The 12757-nt window shown below is 38.5% G+C and overlaps 1 protein-coding gene across 1 annotated transcript; it reads left to right on the top strand.

The window, feature by feature from the left end:
- Window positions 1-9024: 9024 nt before the first annotated feature.
- LOC110719018 lies at window positions 9025-12293 on the top strand. Its single transcript, XM_021897934.1, has 2 exons — window positions 9025-9388; window positions 9538-12293. Exons 1-2 carry the CDS (start codon window positions 9025-9027, stop codon window positions 12291-12293), a joined length of 3120 nt encoding a protein of 1039 aa, XP_021753626.1.
- The last annotated feature ends 464 nt before the right edge of the window (window positions 12294-12757 follow it).

The following is a 12757-nucleotide window of genomic DNA, read 5'->3' as shown; positions in this document are numbered from 1 at the left end:
GACGCCACCGTACTTTAGTGTATGATCATAGTGGGGTTCAAGCTAGTGGGATTTTTAAAGGCTTGAAACTATTCCCTACAGTTTTTGGCGACTCCACTGGGGAGGATTTCTATTTTAATTCCTGAATTTGTTTCGGCAATGATTTAGAATGAGTGGATGAGACTCGAAAAGTTCTAAGTATTTCATGTGCGTAATTTTGATTAACATTATTGTCATATGCATAAAAAGGTTCTCATTGGAAAGACCATCCGTAATGAGTGAAAAACATAGGATTTTTACACGTAGGAAATTTGAGAAATGTCTTTCACAACTAGGACTGAAATAACACCGCGCGAAACTGGATGATTTTATTGAGCTCAGAAAGCTGCTGAGGCATGTGGGAAGTAGCGTCAGGGGCCAGAGCTTGGCACCAAACTTTTAGCCGTAGCGCCAGACGCCAGTATTGGCGCCAGGCGCTATAGTTAAAAGTTGGCGCCAGTCTCTGTTTGTTGGCGCCAATTTCCCCCAATACCGAGCCAGAAATATGCGTTCTAATTTCGACCGGTTTTTCGTATTGTTTGCTCGATCCTGCTTCCTGATTGAATTTTTTCTCACTTTTCTGATACCCATATGTGTTCTACATATGGACATAACCCTCTGGGAATTCATGCTCTATCTACCCGATTGAACGCTCCTGGCAACAAAAGGTACATCTGAGAGGTTGAATTCACCAAACCATGGAAGCGAGTTTTTTCTAAAAAAAACTCGCGGTGTTCTATCCACACGCGTTAACCCTTCACGGTTAGGCTTCTACGCGGTGCATCTGGACAATTAACCATGGACCCTGTTTGACTAAACCATATCCCGAACTTTAGAGAACTAGAGCCATGGTTAGGTTGCGAACTCATTGCATCATATTATGCCTACTTGACTAATTGCGCATTAATTGTTGTGCATATATATTCTATGTTCTCTTAACCGTTTGTTGATTTGTGTTGAGATTAAAATTAATGACTTAAAGAACTTTGCCTAATTAATTAATTAATTCGAGTCAATAAAGTTTTTTTTCTTCTTTTAATCGGAATTGACCTAGTACGACTTTAGGCATACCCTAGTTGACTAATAATATCGAAAACAGTCCCAGACCGAGGCTCCATTATTGGTGCCAAAATCTGGGTTGTAGCGCCACTGTATCGTTTGTAGCGCCAGACATTTACTAAAAAGTCTGGCGCCAACCACCATATTGTGACGCCAGTCCTTTCGCTTGGCCGACAGTTCGGATTATTTGTCGAGTCATCACCTAATGTCTAATTAATCAGTTTCCTATTTAATTCGGTTAATTTTGCTGGCAATAATGCTTAATTAAATCAATATTCGAGTTTAGGCACTACGTCACATGGTCATGACACGAGTCTTAACATGTCACCTACACTCATTAGTCTTAGCACACACTTTGAGTATACATCACCATGGCCATGTCTTAGGTTCATGCATGAGTCGGTCTTTTCGTCATTTGAGTTGGGGGGTACATTCTATTCCTAATTCTTCATATCCCTCCATCTAAATCCTCTTCACATTCTATTCCAATTTTTCTTCACTACCTCCATCCATTGCATGTTGAATAAAGTTTGAGTCAAATAATTAACAATAAGTATCCCCAAATTCCTTTCCCACAGTACTTGGTCGAGGAGAGAAGGGCGATTAATCAAGGACAATCTCTTTATTCAAGTCTCGCTTTTTGATAAACCGATTCGTCAAAAGAGGAAGGCTAAGAAGATAATGGAAACTCAAGAAGAAGTCAATGAGCTTAGGAACCAATTGGTTACCATGATTGAAACACTGAAGCTACTCACCCTCAAGGTTGATGATCCCGTGAAGCAACAACAGATGGACCTCATGCAAGAGAGCCTAAGCAAGTTGTCTAGCGATTACAAGTTTCAAGAGCTTACATCACAAGGGGTCTCGGTGGACAAAGATCTTCTTCCGCAGAAGTTCAATGCCAACGAAATCCCAAAATTCAAGGCAACAGATAACCCTTACTTCCATCTAAGAGCTTTTGAAACTATAATGACCATTAAGGGTATCGATAAGAAGGTTTTCCCCTCTCTGTTCCCACTATCTCTTGAAACCGTTTGTCAACAATGGTTCTTCTCCCTTAACAAGGAGAAAACCCCTACTTGGGAATCGATAGTAAACGCTTTCGTTGATAGGTACAAGTGCAATATCCAAGTTGAAACCGATCATAGACAACTTGAGATGCTAAGATAAAAAGAAAATGAAGGCTTTACTTTTTTCTTTAATAAGTGGAGGGAAACTTCCGCTAAGATGATTGAAGTCCCCACCGAAAAGGAATCTGTGAGGATGTTTATCAAAAATCTCCAAGAAAAGTATTCGAAGCACCTAAAATATCAACACAATTTGAATACTTTCAAGGCCGTTTATGACATCGGAATTGAAATCGAAGATGACCTTGCAAAGCAAAAAGCTACTAACAATAGTAACCACGGTGGCTGGAAAGGAAAGAAGAACGACAATCCTTCTTCTTCCAAAAACGCCCACTCTAGTAACAATGTTAGTACCTTTGATCTCAGTGAAGTTTTAGCCATAGATAACCAAGGATCTAAGAAGCAACTAAGGAAAGACTTCACCCCCATTGGGATGAGCTACGATATTGCCTTCGATCGACTCCATGCCAAAGGACTCATTACTCCCATTGGACCTATTCAAGATCCCGCACCTGAAAAGAGATCGCCTAGTTGGAATCCAGACAAACACTGCAAGTACCATCAAGGTAGGGGTCATACTACTGAGAGCTGTTGGAAGCTAAAGGAGGCTATCCAACATTTGATTGATAACAACAAGCTTCCCAAACCTCCAGTTAACAAGAAAAGCGAGTAATGATAAGGGAAGAAACACAAGAAAAGAGGCGAGCTTCAACGACAAGATTTTATGACCTTTTTTTTTCTATTTCTTTTTCATTTTACCCCTTCCCCAATAAGTCTAGCATAGACACCTTTTCCTTTCCTCAGATTATTTTTGTAGTCTTTTTTCCTTTCCTTTTAATAAAAATGAGCATTTAATTCCTTGCATATGATCATTTCATTACATTGCACAAACAAAAAAAAAAAAAAAAATCCATGTCGAATTAAGCACAAGGTATACTAATGATTTGAGGCACCCCTTGTAGCCACATCATATCTCCTTTCGCCCTTCAATTATACAATCCTTTCTTCATAAACCACTTTGAGCCTCGTCTAACGATATAGCTTTCTTTTTTCAACCTACATCTACCTAACCTTGGGATGGGATGGTGTGTAACTTATGCAATTCTAAAGAAAGTTTGAGCAAATTCAAAAGAAAGCAATAGCAAAAAATAAGCAATAATAAAAAACGAAAATAAGTGTACAGAAGGGCAAGTGTTCCAATGTCTTTGATATGAAAATATTTTCGATAAGAACACGTCTCAGATTGCGTCTCTTATCGAGTGCTCGGTACCGTGCCTGAGAAACATGAATGCCAAGTGAGTGATAGACCGCATGATCGGGATTGCCCACACTTATTAAAATAAAATAAATGCTAAAGCAAAAGAAAGAGCTAAAAAAAAAAGAGTAGAAAACCTCAAACATGAAAATACAAAGATTCAAAAGCGAGGTTGCACACCTTGGGGGCTTATCTAGGGTCTTAATCCTTTATCCCCTTCTTCTTTAAACCTTTAGCCTAACCACGTTACAACCCTTAGAAAGACCTTTTTTGAGGTATACACACTTGTGCGAGGTTCGGCTAGAGCTACGTTCGGCCTGATTCCTAACGGATACGTAGGCAACCTCACATTGAGGTGCGGCCGTAATAAACATGCATTCATATTCACATTCACACACTTACACCATGATCATATCAAGAGATTCCCTATGCTCATCCCTATTCACTTAGAGCTAAACTTAGGGGCTTGATCCCTACATCATTAGCTTACCTAGCCTAAGAGTCACCACCATTTGACTCTTTTCAATAATATATTTTTCCACACACTTAGTTCTTGCGGCCTAACTTTAGTGTCATTATCACACACATCACGCATACATGACCAAATATATTTCCCTTAGGAACCCTTTGTCATGAAATCTTAACGCTGAAGCATGCTTCGTCAAAATCACTCATAATTGTCATTACATCACGAAGTATGAAGTGCTTAGCCTCCGTGCCTAAGTTACCCAAATACTTTCATCATGGAGTCAACAGTTGAGATAGCCTAGGATGAATTAATCCTTGCACCTTGAGAGATAGTATCAAACAACATTTGACTAAGCTCATTCAACATGCATCTTCAAACCTTTGATTTTCTTTTTCACGTCTTTCTTTTTCGGGAGAAAGTCGGTACCCTCCACAAAATTGACGGAAAATTTTTGCTTTTTTGCATTTTTTCGAGTCGCACTAACACATTACAATGCACACACGAATCATGTACACATTGAGTCATGTCGTGTCATATCACTTTGATTTGAGTCTAACACATGTGTCATTACACTTCGAGTCGAGTCAACCTCGAGTCAATCAAACATATCGAGTCAAGTTTATACCTTGAGTCCTGTCTAGTCAATGAGTTAAGCAATGCTAAACCTTAGGTCAACCCTAAGATGATTAAAGATATTGGCAAAGTTCTATAGTCAAAATAAATACAGGTGCAGCAGAATAGGGAAGACCCTATCACAGCGTTCGGCGACAGAGTCAATTCTTGGCGCCAGAGATATTTCAGCAGCGACAAAGTTTGAAGCCTCTCCAAAAGTAAATAAGTGATCGACCTGATGAAAGATCATCTCACTTAGCTTAAAGCGCCTAGGCATTGGCTCAAAAGCAGAAAAGGCACCGATGTATAGGTTCAAAGCAACGAGAGCACCGACGTACAGGCATAGCGGAAGCAAAGTTCGAGCGAGCTTTAAAGATCGACAAGTGTCGGTCTTCGGTAATTTTCTTTGGAATATTATCGCAACAACTGAGGATGACTTCAAGTAAAGTTATTTTCGACAGCGTTCGCTAAGATTGTGGAAGTTGTCACCAAAGATTTGAGAAGATAGCACGAGATGGGCGGTCTTCGACGAAATTCGCTAAGATTGTGGAGGTTGTCACCCAAGATTTGAGAAGATAGCACGAGATGGGCGGTCTTCGACGGCATTCGCTAAGATTGTGGAGGTTGTAACCCAAGATTTGAGAAGATAGCACGAGATGGGCAGTCTTCGACGACTTTTGCTATGATTGGAAAGGTTGTCACTATGATTCAAGAAAAGGCTCAAGATGTAGCAACATTGATCGACGGCGTTCCCTAGATTGCGGAAGATCGTCAAAACAAACAACAAGATGGCGTTCCCTAGATTGTGGAGGGTTGTCACAAAAAACTAAGGATTGTTTCAAGAGAAATAATCTTCGATGATGTTCCCTTGGACGTGGAATATTATCACAGCGGAGAGGATAGTTTCAGGCGAAGCAATCTTCTAATTTGGAAGCAGTTACAAGGCGTAGCGGTTTTCAGGCGGGATGACATTCTCTAGCTTGTAGAAGGTCATTAAAACAGCAGCAAAAGCAGCAACAAAGCGGTTACTTTTAGAGACGTGTGCTCGACGGTGCAAGATACGCGTTTCTTAACTCTTTTATCTGTTTAACTAATGCTAGTGTTGCATGTATCGACGTTACAAGATTGATTTAGGATCGCAGAACGTTCTAAATCATTCTCCGTCCCTATCGATACTTTGGCTTTCGTTCTCGAAACTTGCGTTTCTCCAAACTCAGTCAAAGTGGGGGCTTCTGTAGACACCCATTTGTGTCTCCCCAAAACTAAACCCAGTGATGAGTGCCTTTCACGTCGAATCATAATCGAATGAAACGAAAGTGTGGAAAGGTCTAGTGTTGCGGAAAGTTTATTTCTTTTCTTTTCTCTCTGTTTTTGAAAACTTTATTTTAAGAAAACAGCCAATCCAGTTTGGTTGGTCCATGATATGGGTCCAATAGTGGTGTAGTTGGATGGGGCTTGCAAAGGCCTTTCCAACGATATATTATAAGCCCAATTCCGATGAATATTGAGGAATTTATGGCCAATTTACTAAACTGGGCTCGGTTTGAGTTTTAAGTACGGCCCAATGATCTAGGGGAGGGCCTAATATGATTTATCATTCCTAATGTAATTAGGAATGGTTTTAGTCTTCTAGAACATTCTAGAAGGTTTTTATCATTCTTAATTCAATCAGGATTCTTCAGAGTTATAATTAGATCAAATAGCATTTTTGACTGAAATTATATTATTTTATCTTCCAGTACGGGAAATTTATCAGATTTTCGAAAATGCGTTGAAATCCAATTTGGCGTCCAACCCCAGACCTTGGCGCCTGGAATCAGGATTGGCGCCAGACGCCAGCCATTGGCGCCAATGAGCCAGGGCTGGCGCAAATGTGTTTTTGTGGTTGTCAGGCTATGTTTTGTTAAATTATCTTTTTTGAATGATTTTCTCTATAAATATCGTATCAAAAACTCCGTTTTCAATCATCATCAACACCAAGAGTCACCAATTCTCTTTATTCTTAAGTTTTCACCAACTATCTTCATCATCGATCATCAATTCTCTTCATTCACAATTTATTCATCAATTACCATTCATTAATTCCCTTCATTCATCATCTTTCTTTCATCAATTTTCAATAACATTAATTCTTTACCATTCTTTCTTTCTTGCTTTTTCATACAAAATTCCGCATTCACAAGATCTAGAAACACCTAGCCATATTCGAAGTTGCCTTCGCCCTAGACGTGAAAGATTTTAATTTCCGAGGGTTTGGTCCCAAATCTCTATTTCAATTATTTAATTTAATTGTTTTGATTATTATTTTTTCCTTAAAGTTACTAACGTGTGTATTTTGTTATTAGAAAGAGGTACGAGGCATCAAAGTAAGTACTTTAATTGATTTGATTAATTTTGTGATGTAGATATCATGTTTACATTGTTATTATGATATTCCTAGTATCATGTCTAGGATATTTTTTAATATTAAATATGATTGTTGTGATGCTTCCTATATTCTTCCTAATATTTATTATGTTATTATTTATAGATTTGATTTTTTTTTATGATGCTATTTTTATTAATTTTTAGTATCATTGATCTTGCTATTTTTATTATCTTTTATTAACATGCATGATTATGATTATTTGTTATTTTATGATGATTGTGAATATTATTGTTATTATTATTTTGATGATGATTATAATTATTATTCATGATATTGATTATTTATTATGTTGCTTGATATTTATGTTTATTGCTTGATCACCTTTATGCATGCTTAAAGGAAATTGGTACTTGCAATCACGCTTAATAAGATAATTAATAATCTTGTTAGGTTAATTGTGATTATAATTCAAGTGATCGCCAATAATAGTTTATTTTTGCATTAAATTCAACCAACATAGATTAAACATGTTTAGGGTTAATCCTATTGATTGTATGTTAGTCAGAAAGCGCACATGAATACGAGCAGAATAAAGTAGAGGCCTATTATTAGGGCAGGTTCAATCTCTTTTAGGTTGGATTTGTACCATCATCACCGAACCCTTATTTGGTTCATGACCTTATGGAGTTGACGATCTCTTGGATCGTTAAGGGGTGTAACCTTCACCTCGTGAATGGTTTACAAGTTCCTTAAAAACTTGTTGGCGACTCTTTTGTTCTATCTTCTTCCCTTTTGGACGCCACCGTACATTAGTGTATGATCACAGTGGGGTTCAAGCTAGTGGGATTTTTAAAGGCTTGAAACTATTCCCTACAACGATCGTTTGAGTAAAAAGGGTCTTCTTCGGGCAAAATGCTATGTGTATTCGTTACCACCACATGGAACCGATATGAGACAATATTGCAGTTATTGTCATCTATATGAGCATAGAACCGATACTTTTTACGACCTTAAATGTGCAATCCAGGATCTTATTGATCGTGGGATCATCACTCCGGCCCATCCTAAGTCTAGCGTACCAGAGACAAGCTCGGCACATCCACGGGCCTCTCAAGCTGATTTGTTCCTTAAACTACTCGAAGAAGGTCGTATCAAGCCGCTACCTCGTCGAGCAGGAGCTGATCCTGTTGGACCAAATCTCAAAAAATATTGTCACCATCATCAGTTACATGGCCATGATACTAACGAATGTCACACCCTCCGTTGGTGTATAAAGCGCACTACTGGAGTTTCCTGCCCGAATCAAAAAGTGTCCATAAATTCCCTTTCCTTTGGACACACGAAGATAATCCCACTATTTTGATTGCTCGTCACTACTCGGACTACAAGAAAGACTGTTAAAAACCTTGAAGCCTAAGGAATCTATACATGGGAAAGGAAGCATCTACAACGACATGGTGACCTCTATCTTACCCTCCATCAAGAAGGATGAATAAAAGAGGTAGTATGAGCACTGTAAACCAAGCATTTTTTTTCCTCTTTATGTTTTCTTTTGGTACAAAGAACTACGTACAACTTGATCCCTAAAGCACTATTTCATGATCATACACAAAATTGTACTTGCACGCACATTGTTATTGGGGTACGTTGGCAACTCTGATCGAGTGCAGCTGTTTAAAAAAAAAAACCTCCTTCTTCCGTTTTGAACTACGACGGGTCTGATTCTCCAAAAAAAGAGAGAAGAAAAAATGTGAAAAGACAAAAAAATCTATCTGGAGATACGTAGGCAGCCTTATGGCGCGACCCGAAATAATTAAAAAGTTTTTTTTTGGGAATGAACACCCCACTAACTTATCTAACTTAATAGACGTCCTTTAAATTTTTACCAATTTTTTTTTTCCGCATGCATTTTTGCATTTTTCGTTTACTTTTTTTTTTTAATTATTTTTTTTTAAAAAAGGAGGAAATCCTAATCTTCGGTATGAAATGTTTAGGTATCCTTTGCTAACCAATGACCAACCAAACTCGAAAATCTACTCTACCCTCGGATTCCATTCAAGAAATCCAAGATCCAATACCCCAAACACTTACTAGAGGACTTCAATTGATGTTGAAAATGGGTTATGTTCCAGGAGCTGGTTTAGGACGAAACGGTGAAGGCATGAGGCACCCAATCCTAATAATCGATAAGCGAAATCGTCATGGTTTGGGCTTCGATGAGAACATGGGTTCTAAGGTTATGAAAAAGAAGTCTCTCACTTTGAATGGGCAATTTGTGTTGCAAAATGACACTGAGCCGCTTTATGAGTTTCCTGAACCTTGGTATGACTTGGATAAAGAGAAAATTCTCCCTGGGTTAGAAATTTTCTTTGCAGAAGAAAGGAATGAAGACTTTATTAAGAAATGGTTTGATAAGAAACCAGTATTTAAGAAAGATTTTGATTGGGCTGACCATCTAAAGCAAGGAGTTCTAAGAGGCGGTTTTCATCAATTTCTGATTATGAAGTCCGATTGGATACCATTACGCTTATTACTCCAATAAAAACAGAAGTTGAAAACAATATACGATCCGAAACTCGAGAACAATTCCCTTTTTCCCTAATATATCCTTTTCAATCCTCTATCTCAGACGGTTATGAAACCGATAGCTCATCATCCAGCCAATCATCTATCCGTACACTGCCTAATATCCCATATCATGAAGATATCGATAAAATTACTTGTAAACATATTTGCGTACAAGAAATTGATCTTGATCATGAATCATTTTCTAATAATGAACTTTTCAATGAACCTAAATCATGTGTGACACCCATGGAAGAGTCTATAACTGTAAACACAGGTACGGATAATGATGTAAAAGAAGTCAAGATAGGATCCTCCCTTTCCCTTGATGAACAAAATGCATTTATTATTTTACTTAAAGAATATGTGGATGTGTTTGCATGGTCTTATGCTGATATGCCTGGTGTCGATCGTAGCATTGCTGAACATCGTATACCACTCTATCCCGATAGCAAGCCAAAGCAACAAAAGCTTCGTAGAATGAATCCGGAAGTTAGTCTCAAAGTTAAGGAGGAAATTCAAAAGCAGCTTGATGCTAACTTCATCAAACCAATTAAGCATCCGGAACGGCTGGCGAATGTGGTGGTAGTGCCCAAAAAAGATGGAAGGGTCAGAGTGTGCATTGATTTTAGGGATTTAAATTCAGCATCACCAAAAGACTATTTTCCTTTGCCCCACATTGATGTTCTGGTTGATAACACTGCTGGACACGCCATGTTCTCATTCATGGACGGATTCTCGGGATGTAATCAGGTACTTATGTCAGAGGAGGACATGTCCAAAACTTCTTTTATTACCCCATGGGGAACCTTTTGTTATAGAGCAATGCCCTTTGTATTAAAGAATGCTGGGGCAACCTATCAACGGGCGGCAACGACGATTTTGCATGACCTCATCCACGATATTGTGGAGGTTTATGTTGATGACATGATTGTGAAAAGTCATGATCGTGAAACGCACCTTGATGCTTTAAAATCATTCTTCGATAGATTTAGGAAATACAATCTGAGATTGAATCCTCAGAAATGTGTATTTGGAGTAACTTCGGGAAAACTTCTAGGCTTCGTCGTAAGTCAAGACGGAATTAAGGTTGATTCTGACAAGGTAAAGGCCATACAAGAGCTTCCTCCGCCAAGGACGGAAAAGGAGATTCGGGGATTTCTTGGTAGAATTCAATATATTAGTAGGTTCATATCGCAATTGACAACCCGGTGTGAACCTATATTCAAGTTACTTAATAAAAATGTTCCTACAAAATGGAATGACGAATGTCAAGCCTCATTTGATTCAATGAAAGAATACCTCTCCAATCCTTCGGTTTTAATGCCACCGAAACCAGGGCAGCCCTTGATATTATATCTTACTATTACGGAAACAGCCATGGGAGCTCTTTTGGCACAATACCAAGAGGGTACAAGGAAGGAAATAGCTATCTACTACCTCAGTAAAAAGTTCCTTGAGTATGAAACTAGATACACTCCTTTAGAAAGAGCTTGCATTGCCCTTATTTACGTGACAAAGAATCTTCGACATTATTTACAAGCGCATACTACTTATCTGGTTTCGAGGTTAGATCCAATCAAGTACATTTTTGAGAAGCCAATCTTGAGTGAAAGAATAGCAAGGTGGCATGCGATATTGTCAGAATTTGAAATTCAGTGCGTGAATCAAAAGTGTGTCAAAGGGAGGGCTATATCTGAAGCTTTGGCTGATGGACCTATATCGGGTGATGAATTTGATGATGATTTTCCAGATGAACATATTTTCTGTCTTAGTACGTCACAATGGAAGATGTATTTCGATGGAGCCTCAAATAGAAGGGGAAATGGTGCAGGGGTATTATTGATCGATCCTTATGGAGTACATATTCCTTTCGTTGTGAAGCTTAGTTTCCTAACGACGAATAACACGGCTGAATATGAAGCCTGCATCTATGGAATCAAAGCGGCATTAGCAGCTGGTGCAAAAAATCTCACATTATACGGTGATTCTTATCTGATAATTTCCCAGACTATTGGAGCTTGGAAAGTTCGGGACGAAAGGTTGCAAATGTACACAGAGTATCTTCAACAATTTATCCCATTCTTTGAAGAAATAGAGTTCAAACATCTCCCTCGCGAACTAAACAGTTTCACCGATGCTTTGGAAAATTTGGCGGTAAATTTAACTTGGGATGATGATGTGAAGGTACAGTCGGTAACAATTGTAGAAAAAGAAATTCCAGTGATTAATTTTAAACCAACAATTGCTTTATTAACCCAAGAAGATTATGAGGATGCTTGGTATAATGATGTTAAAAAGTATTTAATCAACGGAGAATATCCTGAAGGAAGTCACAAGAAGGATCAATTGGCTATTCGAAGGCTGGCTTCTCATTTCACAATATTGAAAGGTTTGTTGTATCATAAGAGTTTCGATGGAAATTTGCAATTATGCATCGATGGGGAGCAGACACAAAGGATCATGGAAGAGGTAAATGGGGGAGAATATGGGCCTCACATGAATGGACGAATGCTTGCTCGGAAGATTCTGCGAGCAGGGTATTATTGGACCACTTTGGAAAGTGATTGCATCCATTTCGTACGAACATGCAAAAGATGTCAGCTATTTGCAAACCTTAATCATATGCCGCCAGTTAGCCTAAATAATTTTACTTCTCCATGGCCTTTTTCCATTTATGGCATAGATATCATTGGGCAAATACATCCGAAAGCTTCGAACGGGCATCAATATATATTGGTTGCTGTTGATTATTTTTCGAAATGGGCGGAGGCATCATCATATTCGAAACTAGGGCAAAACAAGTTTCAAAATTTGTAATCAATAATATTATATGTCGTATGGGTACCTTTTGAAATTATTTCCGACAATGGTTCGCAATTTGATGGCATCTCAAAGAAACCTTGAGAAGTATAAAATCAGATATCACCAATCATCACCATATCGTCCTCAAACCAATGGAGTTGTTGAAGCAGCTAACAAAACTATCAAGACGATAATCGCCAAGATGACAGATAGGGCTCGAGAATGGCCCGATAAACTTCCCTACGCACTTTGGGATAAAGAATTTCCATTCGAACACCAACTGGGACTACTCCATATTCTTTGGTATATGGAATGGATCCGCTTCTTCCAATCGAAACAGAGATTCAATCGCTTCGCGTAATGAATGTAAGCGAGATATTTGAAGAACAATGGTTTAAAGAACGATATGATGAACTTTCTTTGGCAAGTGAACGAAGGTTACAAGCCCTTCACAACATTCAAATTTATCAAAGACGCAT

Source organism: Chenopodium quinoa, unplaced genomic scaffold, assembly GCF_001683475.1.
Source record: "Chenopodium quinoa cultivar QQ74 unplaced genomic scaffold, ASM168347v1, whole genome shotgun sequence".
NCBI classification, from domain to species: domain Eukaryota; kingdom Viridiplantae; phylum Streptophyta; class Magnoliopsida; order Caryophyllales; family Amaranthaceae; genus Chenopodium; species Chenopodium quinoa.
The sequence above is the reverse complement of the archived record's forward strand: the minus strand, read 5'-3'. Positions and strand labels throughout refer to the sequence as shown.